Below are 18,405 nucleotides of genomic sequence, written 5' to 3'. Positions count from 1 at the left end.
GTAGAACACCCTTGGCAACCATGACAGCCTGTGAAACTGGCTACTTCCACAAGCAGCTTTACAAAAAAACAATGCTGAAAGGGAAAAAGGGGAAGCCACAGGCTACTCTGGGGCTGGCATTGCAGATGTCTGGAATCCATCTAGGAAATGATACTGTATGAATGACCTACTGTGAGTGCTGTAAGCTGAAGACAGTGTAAATTAGCCATGACAAAGTTTACTCTGAACACAGAGAAGATTCAGCAACCACAATGTTGTTGAAACAGACACCAAATGAGGGGAAAAAAGGAATGAAAGGCAAGTTATCTTTACTAAGGCCATCATCATACACTGACTCTTATTCTCCATAATTCAAATCTAATGAAATCTAACATAGGAGAGAGTATAGGCAAAAATATGTCAGCAAGAAATAAGTATATGAATAGGAATCATACTCCTTTGGCAGTTAACTGAAAACCTTGAAAAGATGCTTGGTCCAAGAGCACTCAACAATACAGGTTTGCTTTAGGGGAAGAATAAGTTCTTAGAAGTGAACTGATTGTTCTAATTGTTGTTAAAATAGACTTACACCTCAATGCTCATCATCAGTGTTAGGAGTGACAAGGAAGGGGAAAAGAACAAAACATCAGGCCATCACACACATCCTGTGCATCTGCGTTTGCTGCACTTATTTCTATTCCTGAGGAACTTAATCCAAGAACAAACTGATTATCCTTGCTTATCCTTCACTATACAGCAAATGAAAAGGAATGAAGGCAATGGCCCACAAATACATACATAGGAATGAGAAGCCAAATGGGAATTTTTAGAGAAAGAGCACAAAAAAAGTACTAAGAGTACGTCAACTAACTCATTTGCTGGGCTTGAGGTTTTTGCGTCGTCGTTTCTGTACGACATTACAATTAAAAGACAAAATTCCTCACAACAGCCCACTGCAGAGACAGAGTAAATGGCTTTAAGAGGGACTGGAGAGCCAGTGAAGGCTACACCTTTAATAGTTAAGAGGATTCACACAGGCGATAGTTCAAGAAGGCAACAGATGCACAGTGAGAAGGCATGAGACAGTGCAAAGAAGTATCATTCTACCCTTTCCTCATGCTTTATGATTGCTCTGAGCAGGCACAGCAGAGCAGTCAAAATGCACCCTGATCTGACCCAAAACAATGGGGTTTAGGCATTAAAGCAGATTCTATTAGAAAGGAACCTAAACTGCACCAAAACAACTAGCAGATGCACAGAAGTTTCAGCTCAAGACTGATCAAAAGAAAGCCCATCACCAGATGTCTGTCTCTCAGCAGACATCTCCTGCTGAGAGCACCACTGTTAGCAAGGTGCACTGCTCAATCCAATACAGCAACAGTTTCCTAAGCTAAGGGCAAAGAACAGATTTTACCCACCTAAAACTGATCCTTCACCCATCCCCTACTTTGTGCAACTCACCTGTGTGTAGAAGCCACTAGCTGCCTCTAAAAACAGAGAAAGGTTCGCCTGAACTTCGCTCCGATTCGGATTTGCTCTGTTTTTCGCCTGACCCTGGAGTGTTGTGATCTGGTTTTTAAAGGCATGATTCCAACTGAAAATAAAAGAAGCATTTATCTTTTTAATTTGGAAGTGTCTTATGCATATGGCATAAATAACAGGAAAGAACTGTTTAATTACATAGCATCAGACATGAAGAATATTCAAATTCAGGCAACATTCAGATGAGAACAAATGTCAAATATGGAATAATCACCTTTTCTCACCTCTCATATCTAGGGAAACAGATCCTCATACATATAGCTAACATATATGTGTATAAATGTATATGGATAATGCTAACATCATTAATGTTTGCTTGCAATTGTTCTATTTTAAGCAGCATAGAAATCTCTCCCAAAAACAAGATTTGGGGTACAGAAATGAGGGTTAAAAATCATTCAGCAACTGGAAGCATGGAGAGGAGAACTCAGCCAGCCTACTCATCTGGTTTCCCTCAATGCTGAAAGAACCACATGCTTCTGTTAGCTAAACTTATTACAACCCATGTCTGCACCTTAAATAACAGGGAATGGATTCAGGGCATGGAGAAAACCCAGCTGTGTCTTCCCCCAATTTGTAAGGTGTCATGAGCAACGCATTTAATTAATTCCATAAGCAACCCTGATTATTCCTCCCTCTGCCCAGCTCTACCGCACAGGGCTTAAAACACTGGTCTTCAGCAGCTACTCAGCTCCTGTTAGACCTTGCTCAAAGCTCCAGGTGATTACATCAGGCAAATTTCGTCCTTTCAGGAAAATGCAGACTTCAGCCCTTCCCTAAGAGCAGAGCAGACTGGTGCTCTTTAGCTTCTCCACCTCCATCTGGCTCTCCAAAACCCAGTCCTGCATGACATGGCTGCCTCTGAACTGCCAGAGGTAAAACACTAACCTACTGAATGTTCTCTATCAGCTCTGCAGTGCATTCTCATGTTCCACTCACAGCACAGCTCTCATTTTAAAGGAAATATGACAACCATTCCATAGGATACAATTGCTTTTCTGGAAGTCTCAGGGTTTCCTGCTCCCCAGCCCAGATCACATACATACACACAAATTCAATTAATTACTTACAGGTCCTGCTCCACTTTTTTATCTAAAGCGTATTCCAAATCAGTCACTAGCATTTTTTGATATAAGTCCTGTAGAGCCTGTCTGGATGTCCAGACTTCTGCTGGACCCAGCTTTGAATCTGAGAAACAAGAAAGAAAAACAAAGAAAGACACAAATTTATGGAGTTAATCTGATTTTTCACTCATTTACCAAATGAAAGAATAGAGCTCAGTGTAAGATACACACCACCAAACACCTGCTTTTATCAGTTTCCTCAGAATAGTGAAATACAAGAACTACAGAGGGGTTGAGGATTGAGTGCTCACTGCTTAACTGATGAGTCTTCTACAACACCAGAACTAGATTTGAACAAAGTTAGCAGCTGGCAAGTTAAAAAACAGGTAGGAGGATGTGATTCTCCATAAGTTCTTAAACAGCAGAATTTCTTACCACTGGATGAATTTAGAAAAATTTCCAGTGTAGCCAAAAAATAACTAGCAGACAATAAATCCATGGAGGGATGCTAAATAGGACAGTGCGTGGACACATGCTGTTGGTGTTTAAAGAACACTGTGGGCAAGTACTGCTGCATGCCTGCCACCTCCTAATCTTTAGTAGTCATCTGCTCTCCATCCCAGAGGGTGAGTGCAAACACCACTCCCTGCTACTGAGTTACAGAGTCCAACTTCCCATGGCTTCTACAACCACCTGGGCTGGGGCTGCAGGAGCACAAGGGATGGGCCTCACCCCAGGGAAACCATCGTGATGCTGATGATGGAGCCACTCCCGTTGGGTTAGGTGGATCCAGGTGCTTTAATAGTCCTATGGGGATTACACCAGCCTGCTACTTTCATTGCACCCAGGTGGCAAGCACAGCTGAGCAAAGGTTCATCAGGGAAGCTACTTTTACTGCAGGGCTGATTCATTAATATAAACCACTTCCATTTTCCATTAATATATATAGCTTAAATCAAAGCCACAGCATTTCACTGCATCTAGGGCTGCACTGTCACAACACGTGGTAGTGCTCAGATCAGCATTTCCTGACCCAGGTTCCTTAAAACCACCCTCCTGGCTAATCCCAAGTACAGCAGCTTCTGTGCTAGTCTGGGCAGGAGTCTCAGAGAGCAGAGACATGACCTTCATCTCCAAATGTTTAGAACATCCAAAGTCAACTTCAAAAATATGTATTAGGTACAGGCAAAAGGGACACAGTTGTTATAATACTATTTATATATTTATATACAGAGGACAAGCCTTTAACATAAGGTCACATACTTTACAGAAAATTCTTAGGAATAATAAACAAAAGGAAAATAAAACCAGGAATCAAATATTATTAGTAAGCTAGATCAACTGTATAATAAAGGCAATTACCTGTCATGTCAGCCTTCAGGACTTCTGCCTGCCTGTAAGAAAGCAATATGACAACAAATTAGAAACAAAGATCACAGTAACTAAATTATGCCAAAGTACATTCATGCAATGGTGAATTGGCTTACAATTCACTCTGCTCTAGTTCACCCCATGCAGGATTTGAGCTACTGTTTTTAGTGACTGCTTTTAGTTCATCCCATAACAATAGTCAACTGTTCACTTTTCCCTGCTTATGCCTCTTTCTGAACAAATTAAATCTAATAATGCTTACATTATGGTTTGTATTTTAAGCTTTATGTGGCAGCAGTCCTGCCAACAGTAGTGATAATCGCCTGGGAACTTGATATCAGCTCTAAGTTGTCACAAGTGGAAAGTAGGAGCCAATGGAGTCAGAGAAACAAACTCCCATCAGTGTCTGTCAGCACCTCAGTACAGCCCTTCTGCCCCCCATACTGCACAAGTTTTTGTAGGAGAAGGGATAAGACTATGGCTTCCCCAATTACCTCTCATCCTTGAACTGCATCCCTAAAGTTATGCTTTGATCAGGTTTCCAATAAAAAAAAACACACAACACACGCAGAAAGAATGGCAACTACAGGTGACTACCTACAACTCCCGCACTGAGCATCCTCTGCAAACCCCAATAGCTTCCCAAAAAGAGGTACACTGGGGCAGTCCTCAATAAATAAATATTTCTGAATGGTCAGTGTCTGGCTGAAGCAATGGAGGTGCTACAGTTAAGCACTGTGTCAGCAGTATGTAAAGCTTTAAGGAGCACCCTGCTGGCCTATCTGATGGACACAATAAACCCAGGGCTGGCAGAGGGGACACGAGGCTGGGTTTGGATGAGATGTGTCCCTCTGTTCCTGATGCACTCAGGTGATGAAGTAGATTTGGAGAGTGCAAGCTTTCCACACCGGACATGGAATCCTCCCAGCATATGGTATGCTCCCTTCACCTGCCTCAGAAAAAAACTAAAAACAAATACAGTTCGAAGACACACTGTGCCTAACATGAATGTCAGATGCCAGCTTGGAAAAGAATGGAGAGCCAGGAGAAAGCACCACCTAATCCCTGAAGGGGCTGTGGAAATCAGCATTTACTTTCTCTTGCCAATGTGAAGTTGTGCTGACTGTGAACAGTTTTTCAGTTTGTTCTGGGATCTACCTACTGGCCACAAATTACAGGGAAGGTTTTGAGATCCACATGAGAATTAAAAAGGTGTCAGAAGAGGATACATATTAGGAACATGTAAATTGTTAAGTCCCTTTGCAAAATTTCTGTTTATTAAATGCATTATCTATAACAGCTCACCATAGCCGCCTCCACCCAAGAAGTAATGGGATGCCCCAAGAGCTTTAACTGTCAAGAACAAAAGTCAAGAACATCTTAACTGATACGAGAAGTGAACCTGTACATTCCTCACCTGATCCAAATTTAATGCCTTTAAGACAACTTCTTTTAGTTTATTTATGTCAAAAAGGTGTTAATATGCTTTTTTTAACTCCTAAAAGCAGGGAACACTGAAAGAAGATATAAAGACAAGCAATGCAAATTTTAGCTACTGTATCAGAAGAAAGCTGAAAGCCCAAGAAACAGTTCTTCCTCATTCACACAGAGGTAACAAGAGGCACCTAAGTGATGGCTGCGTGTGGCTGCAGCCAGCAGGATGGGAATGAGCAGATGCTGCCCCCATGGAGCCAAGAGACAAGGAGGGACAGCAATCTCCTGTGCAGGCTGTGCTGCAGCAGCCCCTGCACTGCTGACCTGCAAGTCTGCTCAGGCACAGAGCTGAGCCAGGGCTGTGGTGCTGGGACTTGGCAGCCAGTGATGCCACTGCTCCCAAGGAAAAGCTGACTTGCTCAGGTGCTGGAATCTCGCTTTTCTGAACAGCCAGCCAAGCTCCTACAGTCTGGCTCATGCTTCAAACATCCTCCAGTGCTGTAAGGTCTCCTCTGAGCTGAGAACACAATCTGTGCTGCCAAAGCCACAAACGCCAAGAGGCTCAGCCCCAGCAGGACACACAGGACCGCAGCCACAGACATGAGCCCAGAATTCTCGTCCAGGCACAAAGGCTCTGCCCTTTAAAAGCCAAGAACTGCTCCTCTGGAAATTACTTGTGCAGAACTACCTTCCAATAAGTATAATCTTTAAAAGGGGAAATGTAAAAGCATTTTTTTTCCCCCCAGAAGCTTGCCCTACTGCTGCCTAGAGAATTCTGGTGAAGAGAGCCTCAGCCTTTATATCAGTGCAACTGCTGACAGACTCTCTGTAAATGCAGACTTAATCATATGGCTAGATCCGAGCTTCTACCAAAAAGACTTATTTAAAAACACTTTATTGTGGAAGAGAAGACTCATGGTCTCACAGAACAAGAGACTTAAGCACCAATCATTTCACTGACCATAACACAGACTGCCTTGTATAATTTATAAAATTGCAACAAACAATACTGAAGAGGTTGTCACTGTAATTTTTAATAAAATGTATAGAAATTATTTCCATACTTCCTAGATGCCAAATAAATTAGGAGAGTCAACCTAAGATTAGTATGCTGCTTCTCATTTCCACCTAGAAACAATTTGTTTCAAATAGCTGCATTCTAAGCCGGGATAAGAGGGGGCAGCCTGGGTAGTAAACTTGTTCTGCACCCACTGGAGCTCACCAGGAATGACTGATAGGAGTTTCTCACAGTGCCAATGGCTCCTTCTATCACCTAGCATTTTTAACAAGCTTTTCTGGACACATATTTTATTGTACCACCTCATACTGAATTTATATTAGAATGACTCATTCTGGGGTAAAAAAGGTTGCCTTCTAGAAAACCTGGTGGGGCTTTTTTACACATTGTATCATTTACAGAGTATTTTCAAGTATCTCCTTGCCCAGTTGGATTCAGCAGTTCAGTCAAGCTTCCCTATGTTTTTTTTTTGATCCAAACCATAGTTCAAAAAATTATATTTCAAGTATTTCCATATACCACCTCTATATATCATAATAGCTACTCTTTATCATTTCTTAACCAAATATGCAGATTCAGCTCTGTGCCTTAGTCAAACTTTAAACTGAAATATAACAGCCTCCCATACAATTTGATAGCTAAAGGAATTTTCATTTTGTTAATAAAATTGAAAAGCTTCAAAACTTTAAAAAAACAGTAGTTAGGATTGTCTCTCAAGGTTCTGAAGGTATTAGATAAATAAAAATTTAAGTCCCCACAGAGGAAAAAATAAACTTTTCTTCTCTTAACAACCTGAGAGTATATATATATCTGTTTTGCTGGAACTCGGAGGCTACATTTAATCTGGAATGAACTACTGGACTTGGTAAAGGAAGACAAGAAAGACACATTTACACATTTCATTTTCCCTCTTCCAAGTTTTCCCAAAGCAGAATAAGAAAACAATTGTTTCCTTTAAGCTGGTAAGCAGTACAGAAGGAAAATCCTGCAAATATTGGAATGTCTCTCCCATATGTATTTTGAAGTGTTTACCCCATCACACTGAAAGATACATCAAAAGATCATGCAGTCACACCTACTCTTTAACACTAGAGTAAGTTTGCTTAATTTGATGTTAAAAACATGTAAGAAAAGATCATACAGCCTCTTTGGTTAACTATTCTATTCAAGTTTTCCTCTTGTTGCCATCTGACTTCCAACTCTATTTGCATATCACTGAACAAATGGATCTATTTTACCATTGTCCCCAAAAGAACTCATTTCTGTTCCAATATCTGTCTACAGTTCTGCTATAATTCAAAGCACTCAATCACAAATTTTCAGTTCTGCATGCACCACCCTGCATCTCTAATAGGGCCATATCCATTCTACACAAGCAGGGGTCTGCTAACAAGCTCCATTATCAAGCACAGATAAGACAATGAAATTAAGCCCAACTTCTAAAATCGGCAGTTTTGTGTTACTCAGCTAACATCCTCTGTTTTTGGAAGTCAAGCCTCACTTACGCCACACCTCTCACTTTCACAGTGAGGATCTGCCAAGCATGATCTGCTGTGGCATGACAAATTCTACAGCAAACATGGAAAACCCCAGACCTCACAAAGCCAACAGGAACACAACACTGCTTTCACCCTTCCTGAAGGGGAACTCCACCCGGTTTTCCCCTGACAGCCTTAAGCATCAGCAGCTGTATCAGTTCCCTCATCAAATCTCAGTAACACAACCCCTGATAAGGAATTGAGGATTTACATGACTAAAATGGGCAATGAATCCAGGCAGCTGGGCTTAAAAAAGCCATCAGAATACAATCATACTACTAAAAACTAAAAAACTAAGTGGTCAGGAGTTTCACTCCAAGCAGAAATTCATACTCCTGCCGTTCTCCTTCCTGGAGATGTGTGAAAAAAACTGTACCACAGTGAAAAGCATCTGCACCCTAATGTGCCTTAGCAGGAGGTGGCTGATCTCGAGGCTCCTCAAGGGCACTGCTAGAAGGCTTTCATTCTTCTGAAAGGCAACAGAAAAATACAGAGAATGTATAGCATAAATGTAAGAAATGTTTCATTTTGGGTAGAAAAGGTAAATTTTCTATACTAGCATACTAAAAGTCAAATACACTTAAATTAATATTTTAATTTCATAATTTCAATATTTGGCAAGGTTCACACCAGAAGGAACTTCAACGCAACAACCTGTCATTTTAGATTTTCCTCAAAATAACAGTTATCTTCAGCAAAGATATAATGGTTTTAATACTCAGTGGGGTTTTTTTTTTCTTTAGCAGCCTCACACACCTTTCCCTGAAAGGGTAAATGGATGGAATCAGGATTTTGCAGGGGAACATAGCATCCAACAAAGATTTTACTTATTCGTGTGTGTACAGACTGTACTTACTTGTACATCAGACATGTACTGTTAAACAACTTTAACAGCTTTACCTCTATTGAACAAGTTCTTAGTGTTCCAAACTTTCAAGTGTTGCCACTTAGTTTAAATGACCATAGCTTGCACAAATTTCCGGAATTGCTTTGGGATCTGGCAGGTTTGGGTGATGTCAGCTCTTACTGAAGAAGCAAGAGATCTGCAGCCTGTGGGTCATGGAATTAAATGTTCCATGTGCCTTGGAAGGACACTGCTAACACACACCAACAATAAACACCTTTAACAGAACCATCTTATTGTCAATTTTATGTGCTAAGTAGTTTCAATCTTATTATTCCTCTTACAGGCAGCTGAAGCCAGGGTACAGCTAATTTCCTTGACCTGCAGTTTAATCAGATTATAGCTGTAGATCAAAGCCACAGAAACAAGTATTTCATCACCAGTAAAAAAACCCTACACTTCTGCAAGCAGATATTAAAGCAATCACCACCTGAATACAAACCCTCTCCACAGGGAATCCTGCTCTATTCCTTTTGTGTTCCCACTGTAGCTGAGGAGGATGTTGAGAAATGGGGACACAGAGCACGATTTTTCTTAATCCCATCTTCCCTCCTTCTCCTCAAAACACATCCACCAAAAGCAACTCTTTCCAAGTTTGATCAGAGCTGACAATCTTCCTCCTTAGATAAGGGTAGAAGTATCCTTGCAGTCAGCTTCAATCTAACACATTTTCTTCCTCCAGTTTCATGGAAGTCAGTTTCTTTGTCCCAAGATTTTAAAATGATGTGCCCCAAAGGTAAAAACACTCCTAAGGGAAGTTAAGGTGTTCTTATTCTCTGATTTAATCTACAGAGAGGGAAATTCAAATCTCCTACACTGCTCAGGCTCCCGGCATTCCACTGCCTCCACCAGGCTCTCCGCTCTCCCTCTCCTCACAAAACCTGGAGTCAGAACGTGAGCTAAATGCCTCAGAAATGGGGTCCAGCCCTTCAGGATCAGCAATATGCCTTGATCTGTTCCATAGAACTCAAAAATTTAAGCCAGGAGAGTAACCTGAAAACTATATACCCAATAACCTGTATTTTCCAGTTCAAGCAAGAACAGCTGGCAATAAATATAATAAGACTAGCTCAGGAAAGCTCAGCTGCGTTTCCATAGTAATTTTTTTACAAATACTGACTATGCTGTTCTTTAACCCATCATCTTGACCTACTAGTTATGTGGAATTTTATTAAAGACAGCAGGGATAAAAATATCCTCTAAACAGATGCTGCCCAACAAAGAAAAGCACAAAAACTCCAGTCACCTTAACTTTGTTTACCTTCCAGGACATGACAGGGTAGCTTCACAGGTAACCCTGACACTATTTTCAGTATAGAAAAATTCTGGTTTAGTAACAGTAATAAGAATTCATTAGCTACAAAAAAAAGCATGTTCAGGAAATAATAAATGGATATTTAATATGTGTGGCGATTCAAGACATTGATATATTTTCACATTAAGGAACACCTTCAAAAGCAAACTGAATAGCAAACAGTAAAAAGTAATACTTTTATGGAATATCCTGCCACATCCATACAGTACTGCATTTAGTACACTGGCTGACAATATGTCAGCTTTGCAGCTCACCTGAGAATAAGTGAAAGGCAAAACATTTAAGATCAAATACATAATCTCTCTGTCTATCTCCTCCAATCTTTACACCATTCCTTGGACAAATAGATTTTTCAAAACTAATGCAATCTTAAAGGTACAAGTGCACAAAAACTTCAAGATTGCCCTCCAATCCTCTCAGTCATTGACAGCCCTCTCCTTTAAAGGAAGACAGACACCAAAACAAAGCTCTGCTCCCTCACTACCCACAATAAGGAACTTTGGGGAAGCACACAGAATACTTACCAGTTCTTAGGACTACAGCCCTAAGAGGGAAGTGAGAGGTTTACAACTGAACTTGCCATGATAATTCCCACGAGGTTTTGAGACTGAGCAAGGAGAAGCAACAGAATTATCTTCTGAACAACAATAAACCCCCCCTGAATTATGTCCTTGTAATAAATGTATAGTGTGATGTTGGCTCTTGCAAATGTTAAATGTATGTTATAAGGTTAAAAGAAGTTCTGTTAAGATCTGGTGGGTTTTTAATATAAATTTTGTAACATTGAAAGTTGATCTCTGACCACTGGGAAAGTCAAAGCAAGAAGGACTGCACAGACTCCAAGAGGCGAGATGAAGGAAGAGCTGGGTTGGAAGGGTGAACCATGCACGAGTGTGGGGACGGTTGGCTTAGCAGGGGTTTGGCTTGTCAATAGCATAAATAAGGATTGCTATGGGTGTGGGCAGTGTGCCTCTGGCTGCAGCTAAGCACCCCACACTGTCTCTTTTTCCTTATTGAGTCCCTTGTTGTGGTTCAATAAACCTTTTAAAATTTTAAGAAGTGAAGGTGTTGTTTCTCACACCCTTTTTTTGCTCTTTCAAACCCTGATGAGAGCATACACTATCAGGTCTCTGTGGTGATAAACGTATAGTAACACCAGCAGTAATTTGCTACATTACAGTTCCTGACTTTGTAAAACCACTCGTGCTAACGGGCTGGAAGCTGCAGACAACAGATGTTAGAACAAGTGAACATTACTTCTTTTAACAGCTTTTGCAATGAAAACAATTTCCAGAATTACGGAAAGTGCAGATATCTGAGCACTGAGATCAGCTTCAGATGGGTATCATCAAATCAGTTTCAGAAAGTTCTGCTCTTCAAGTCAGCCCTGCAGAAGCTCGATCAGGTCAGGCAGCAGATACCAGGCCCTCAGACACTGCACAGGAACTCCTGGACAAGTCTATAGAATGCAGTTCAAAGGACAGAAATTACAGTCAGTTCAGTGCCACACTTGCCACGCAGACAAAATGTGCCCTCTCGCCTGCCCAGAGCTGGAGAGCAGTGACAAACATTTCCCTCGAGAAAGGCCACTCCACTTTGCATCAAGAAGGCAACAACTGCAGCATCTAAATTCTGACTTTCAGCTCTGTATGTTTCCTGCTGCCTCCAACCTCCACTAACAGCTTGGAATATAAAACTCAGATCTCTTGCTCATTTTAGGTGTTCCCTACAGAACCTCTTCCTCCCAATCTCTGCCTCAAATTGCCCCTTGAATAGAGGCAAATGCTGACTTTTATGCTCAGTAAGGCTGGAATGACTCCAACACAGAGGAAATGATCACTTAAGAGGAGTCAGTTACTGGGAATTCGAGATACTGTCTTCATTGCTAAGCAGCAGATGGATAAAGAGCAAATCCATTAGATGGTACCATCAGAGGTGGCAGAAATAAAGCACAAGTAATCCCTCATACTGTGTTTGTAGCAAGTTAGCTATGATAGGTACAGTGGAGTTCAGCATTTTCAACATGTGTTCTCCGAGTTCTAAGATCTATGCCCAGATAGTCAAGGTCTTCCGAAATGTAAGCCTTAAAGCAAAATTGATATTTAAATATTGTGGTCATTCAGTAACTGTAAACTGTTTTTGCCAATCCCATTTGTTCTATAAACTCCCAATCACATCAATATCAAAGCACACATCTATGCACAAACATGACATACCCAAGTTTTAAAAAGCTTCTCATTCTTAAGAGGTTTGAAAGGACACTACATGGTGCACACAAGCCTTGACAAAAACACACCCTGATTACATCTGGATATGATCCTAATTGCAAGATGCATCTTAGAAATTATTTTTAATTCTCCATCTTGAAATTACATGCAAACCATACTCTGAAAGCACAGTAACAGCAGAAGGCTGAACACCAGTCAGGGAGAACTGTATCCTCCATTTATGATAATTAAATGGGTACTCAGTACATCACTGCCAATCATTTACAGGAGTCTCATTAGCTACTCCCCATTCTCTATCAGAAACACATAGGCAATGCTGTTCTGAGATAAATTCACTTTCCAGCTAGAGTATTCAAACAATTTCTGGCTTAGCAACACACGACTCACCTGCAGTCCTCTGCTGTTGGCTCTCCTCAGTTCAGGAGTGGCTCATCCAGAAGGGCTGTTGGCTACAATACCCAAGTCCATCACCAAAACACATGGTACTCCTGGAATATGGGAAGTTACTCTGTTCTGTATTCAGGGAAACCTATGACCAACCCAACCATCTCAGATCTAGCAAATGTTACTAGCACAGAAGAAGGGAAGCAGATGGATACACTACTACAAGAAATGTCTTCTCCAGGAAAAACGCAGCTTGATGCTTTGGAGGCCTATCAAACACCAAGAGGTCTGGAGGAAATCCAGCCTGGTTGAAGAGATGCAGCTCCTTGGCCCAAGTCCAGCTGACCTGTGCAGCTCTGCTCCAGCAGGCCCAAACTGCCTCCAAACAGATCTGCTGCCACCATTGCCCCACTGAGTGCTGCCAGGTACTCCCAGTTAACCAGTAACCTCCTTTCCTGTTTTGAAAACTAATGGATTGGTTAAGAGCAAGCATCTGAGTAAATTTATAACTCCCAAGGTTAAATCTACTTGTGAGGTCTAACTATTTTTATTTTAAAAAAATAAATTATTTCAAATTTTAATCTCAAGACCTAAAGACAGTCCTTTCTAGTTCTATGTCAGAAAAGTTCACATGATGTTCAGCTGACTACAAATCAGTATCTGCTTTATGAATCACATATGGGAAAACGTGGGGGTTTAGCAGACCTTTACTAAACATAAACTGTAGAAAAGAATAAAGTGAATGCAGTGTTCCAGATTGCAGTCTCCCTTTCAGCAGTCAGACCAGACCTCATTATCTTCTGCAAAGGCTGAGGAAAAGGCTCCATAGCAATGGATTAACACATCCCACCTGAAAATCAAACTGAAAGCCTAGAAAGGCCCTCAAAAGGTTATACAGCCCATTCCATCACCCTGATGCTATTTCTGACAAGCATTTAGTTGCTTGTTTTAAAAGTCCTACCAAGTCACCTCTGTAGCCCTAGGCAGCACCCCAGACACTCTGCCAAACCATTCCCACATGGCATTATGTCTTGCCATCAGGAATTGCTGTGTGCCTTGGGTTCACCCACTCAAGCTCCTTCCTACCACCAAAATCCAGCAGCAAAAATCACCAGCCTTGCTCAACCCACTGCTACTTTTGCAACCTGGGGAAGTGTAGTGACTGTCCTCACTCAGAGAAGACATTCCCCAAACCTTTGAGGCATATTAAGCAAGAGACAATGCCATCAAAAGATTCAACATGTGACTACATAGTTGCCAGTTATAAACTCAACATTTCTGTGTTACTCAGGCTGCACAAGCCAATACAGACCTTGCATTCCACTTTGCAATCAACTATAGACTGAATTTCAGTCACTTGTTTTGTGTAGTATACCAGCATGTCCAAAAGGAGTTCGAAAATAGAATAATTTTGGCACTGTGCTTCAGCATTTGACAATAAAACAGGGAAACAAGTTGAATCATGCTGCATTAATACCAAAATCTGAAATCCATATGTTCAACAGCATTTTCCATTATACAAAAAATTTCCTGCACCTGAGTCCTTAAAGGCCCAAAGATCTTCATGTCTTTTGGATCTGTCCTTCCTGAAGACAAAACACTCTTGACCCACATCACCTAATGCACCAGCATAGCAGTTCTCAAAGAAATATTTCAGGCATTAACACAATCAGTTATGCAGGACAGAAGAGACATTTTTGTAACCATCTTTAATGAAAGAGTACAGAATTTTAACTGATCTTGAATGAGTATCCCCAAATTCTTAGCAGATAATGTAATGTTACAAGCAGATACAGCACTTTTTTTAGTGCTGACTTCTGACTGGCCACCTGTGATGGAAGGGACCAAAATAGTCTCTAGTTGCACAAGCAGCATCAGCCAGCACTTGACATCTTCATTAGAAACACACTGCAAATATTTTTCTGGGCGCTTTCAAGCATTAAAGATCATTTTAGTCCTTGATATCAAAACCAGAAAACAAATAGTCCAGCTGAAGTAAGAGCAAGCCACTCACCTACAGGTGTCTTTGCCCCAAGCCCCATATCTCCTACCATTTACCTCAAAACAAAATAAATCTCTAAACTCAATAGTCATGGTATGTTCAAGCTGGGTGGAATACCTGCCAGACGTTCATGCCCTGGCATAATCTGTGTGACATGCTCATAAATTAAGGCCTCCTGTAATAATTCAGATGCATGTCAACAATGCATATTAAGGATTTTATCACTTCTTTTCTAGTTAAAGAGTTCACATACATGTTCAACATTACACCTATCAATGGTATTAAGACAAATAAAAATCCTTCTCGATCTTTACTGCAAGATTACTCTGCATAATTAAAAAATTTAATTTACAGTCATTGACCAATATAGAAACCTCAGCTTTTTAAAACTGAAATAATATCCCCTTTATTTATCTAGTAACTTAAGCAGCATGTTTGAGCTCTAAGAGCTGCTTCAGTTTTCATGTTTTTATACACTTTTGGTGGGTCTGGGTCTTGCATTTATACTTATAAATGTGGCTTAAATCCTTTGAACACAATTCTTACCAACAGATTGGCTTTTTCCTAGGAATATCAGGCTGGATCAAGTCTCACTGCTCACAACTGTGATTATGGCAATGTCATTGACAAGTATTTACACTACTTCAGGACAGATATAAATACTTTACAGTAGTGTTTACACTACTTCAAGACAGACAACTCCAACAGCCAGAAGTCTTGCCCCATTCTTCCTTCTCCATAGGTACAGAGGATTAGCACTTCTATTTTCAGTTATTATTAGGCTAGTTTGGGAAATCTGCCCTAAAGATCCCTCATAACAGCTCAAGTGTACCTTGAATTAAGAGCAGGAATGCCCAAAGGCCCTGCCAAAACCAATACTGTCTGCAGAAGGAACCAAAGCTGTCAAAGGTTGTTTGGGTTAAAAAAATATTATCACACAGTCACAGCTGTTTGACACACAGCAATATCCACATGCTTTCTCCACATCATGGTGAGACCAACACAAGACATGGCAAATCAAATACCAGGAGAATTTCACTGCAACAGACAGTAGCACAATTTACAGGACTATCATAAAATAAAGGGAGAAAATGGTCTTCCCAACAGATTTATCAAAAATTCATTTATTCTTCACATGTAGGGAAGTTAAGATGTGGTAAATAACACAGCACAGACTACAGGGGGATCCAGGGGGCCCAAAACAGGCAGGCTCCAAACAAACTGCCCTGTGCCATAGCCTGACCAAATAGGAACAACTCTCACGGCCTCATTAAATCAAGGCATCATAAACCACCAAAATCTGAAATAAAGATGCTTAATGCCCAAAAGGTCAATTTTTCTGTTTTCCAAAAAGAAAAGTAGTTTCCTTTAAGTAGTTCAAGAAATGTTCCCCACACTATTTTGGCAGAATCTGTCTTAAAGGTTCTGCACTCAGAGTGAATTTCTTTTTTTCTAAAGAGTAGCTCTCAGATAATTCAGCTGTACAACAAGCAGGGCCTGCAGACTAAAAACAGACAATGCTTCAGAGGAGAGGAGGGGGAGAAATATAATAAGAATCAGCTTTACTCATACTACCATTAGACAAAGCAGAAAGTGTTCAATGAGGCTGAGCACCAGAGGACACTTTCAGCACCAAAAACAATGAAATAAAAAACCTAGAAATAGACTGCTGATGTATTCAGCACATCATAAGTACTTTCAGAAATATTATCTTTCTTTTCCCTGAAGATGGAAGAGAATATTAATTCTAGCAGGACTCCTAAGTACCTCAAGGGTATCTCTGCTTTGAGTCCCATCAGTGAAATTCAGTCTGTCACCCACAGCTCTGTAACAATCCCAAGAGATTCAGAGACTCCTGAGCCTTCTGCTTCCTTATGATAATCCCTTGAGTGTAGAAGCCAGTGTGAATAATCCAAGAGAAGTCCGACTGGAATACAGAAAGAAGAGAAAGCACACCTAATGTCATCCAATAAGTTTATTCCACCCCAGCTCACAGGATTACATTGCTCTGAACAAGTACCTGCTGATTTAACTCAGAGGAGTTTAAACACCCAGCTTCAGAACACTGTTTAAGTAATTTTCCCCTCATTTGGTCATCTGGGAAGTCCCCAAGTTTACAATGAAAAATTCATCTTAAATTCAAACAGGAAGAGCAGCAGTGGGCAGACAAGTCCAGAAGTGTGGCCCAAAGGCAGGACTTGGAGCAGGGCTGCACAAGTGGCAGCTGGTGATGACTCCAGTTCAGCTGTAATGCTTCCAGCAATACCCTGCCCAGTGCAACAACTCAAGTGTTCAGCAGGCACACACAAAGCCACCAGCCCTCCACCCTGGAATGATTACTCAGAGTCCTCAATTCACTTCACAACAAACAATTTGTTATTCCTCTATTCTGTCCACAGCAGTAAGAAGGAGAAATAAGATACCATATCCCTCCCCAAGCACAGGAAAACCTGTGTTTTCCCAAGCACCACTGAAATCTATGACTTCCCTTATAATACATTAAAAAGTACAGAACCAAAGTATGCATCTCTGCTAATGATTTTAAGGAAAAAATCTGTGGGTTTATTCCCCTCCTGCCTGACAGCAGCTGTGAAGTTTTTCCAGTAAGATGAGGACAATCCTCAAGTTCAAAGTAATGAAAGCAACAACTAGTATCCTCCCACATATATTCCTTACAAATTATAGCTTCACTCTTCAACTGCTCTTCTACCAGCCTGCTGCTATGAGTGAATCTCTGCGACTGTTGTGAAGATGAAGAACCCTTAAACCGCTACAATCCCCAGCAGCTCTTCATCCAACAAAATCAGATCCTACAGCAAATTATACTCTCTTCCCTCCCCAGCCACCATGCACTTGAACTGCAATTACTCCTCTTCTATACTCATTTTTGCTGGCTGAGCAAGGCAGGGAACATGCCAAGGCATTTATCCATCAAGTCACTGTCTTCTCCCATCAACCAACCTTTCTTTCTCCAATAGGGAATACCCACAACAGCCAATGTGGCAAACTAACAAAAGCAGGGAAGCTTCAGTTTCCAGATACACTGATTTAAACAGATTTAAGTTGCTTAACTTATAAGTTTGTGATACAATTCAGTACCCAGATCAGCTTATTTAGAGGCTACAATCATCTCACTGGATCAAGCTATGGTTACTTGTAACAACTTCTTAGGACAGAAGAAACAGATTTTACAAGTACCCAGAATATCACAGCATACTTTACACTGAATACTTAAATAAAACAGCTAATTCACCAAGAAAATGTATCTTCTTACCATGCACTGAAATGAAGAAACTGGGGGGAAAAAACTCTCCAACCCTCATTCTCAGGCATGGGGGCGGCCTTTTCAAAATGCTTTGGTGCCCTCCCTCATTAACACTCAGACAAGCATCACCTGGTTTTACTGCCACAACAGAACTTTCTCTTTTCCAATAAAGATCAAACAACATAGCAATATGCAGGTTAGAACAAGAACTAATCACTACAGGAATCATCCCTGCCATTAAAAAAAAAAAAATACAGCTGTAACTTTACTTACACTAACCTGCACTTCTAGGTCACTGGAACAGTGTGGTGCAAGTAACCTCGTAGCAGAGCACACAGTGCAGTAGGAGCATACACTGTGT

The 18,405-nt window shown here is 40.8% G+C and overlaps 1 protein-coding gene across 4 annotated transcripts in view; it reads right to left on the bottom strand.

Moving 5' to 3' along the window:
- The window catches only part of SMG7 (SMG7 nonsense mediated mRNA decay factor), a 50,872-nt gene that overhangs the window by 26,582 nt on the left and 5,885 nt on the right, over positions 1 to 18,405 (bottom strand). For all 4 annotated transcript variants that reach the window (XM_030279446.4, XM_030279449.4, XM_030279448.4 and 1 more), the window contains exons 2-4: positions 3,948 to 3,979; positions 2,592 to 2,709; positions 1,441 to 1,573 (exon numbers count right to left, since the gene is read on the bottom strand). In XM_030279446.4, the coding sequence (XP_030135306.1) occupies positions 1,441 to 1,573; positions 2,592 to 2,709; positions 3,948 to 3,979 (283 nt within the window). The remainder of the gene's footprint in view (positions 1 to 1,440; positions 1,574 to 2,591; positions 2,710 to 3,947; positions 3,980 to 18,405) is intronic.

Source organism: Taeniopygia guttata, chromosome 8 (assembly GCF_048771995.1).
Source record: "Taeniopygia guttata chromosome 8, bTaeGut7.mat, whole genome shotgun sequence".
Lineage (NCBI taxonomy): Eukaryota > Metazoa > Chordata > Aves > Passeriformes > Estrildidae > Taeniopygia > Taeniopygia guttata.
This window is presented reverse-complemented; position numbering and strand designations above follow the sequence as displayed.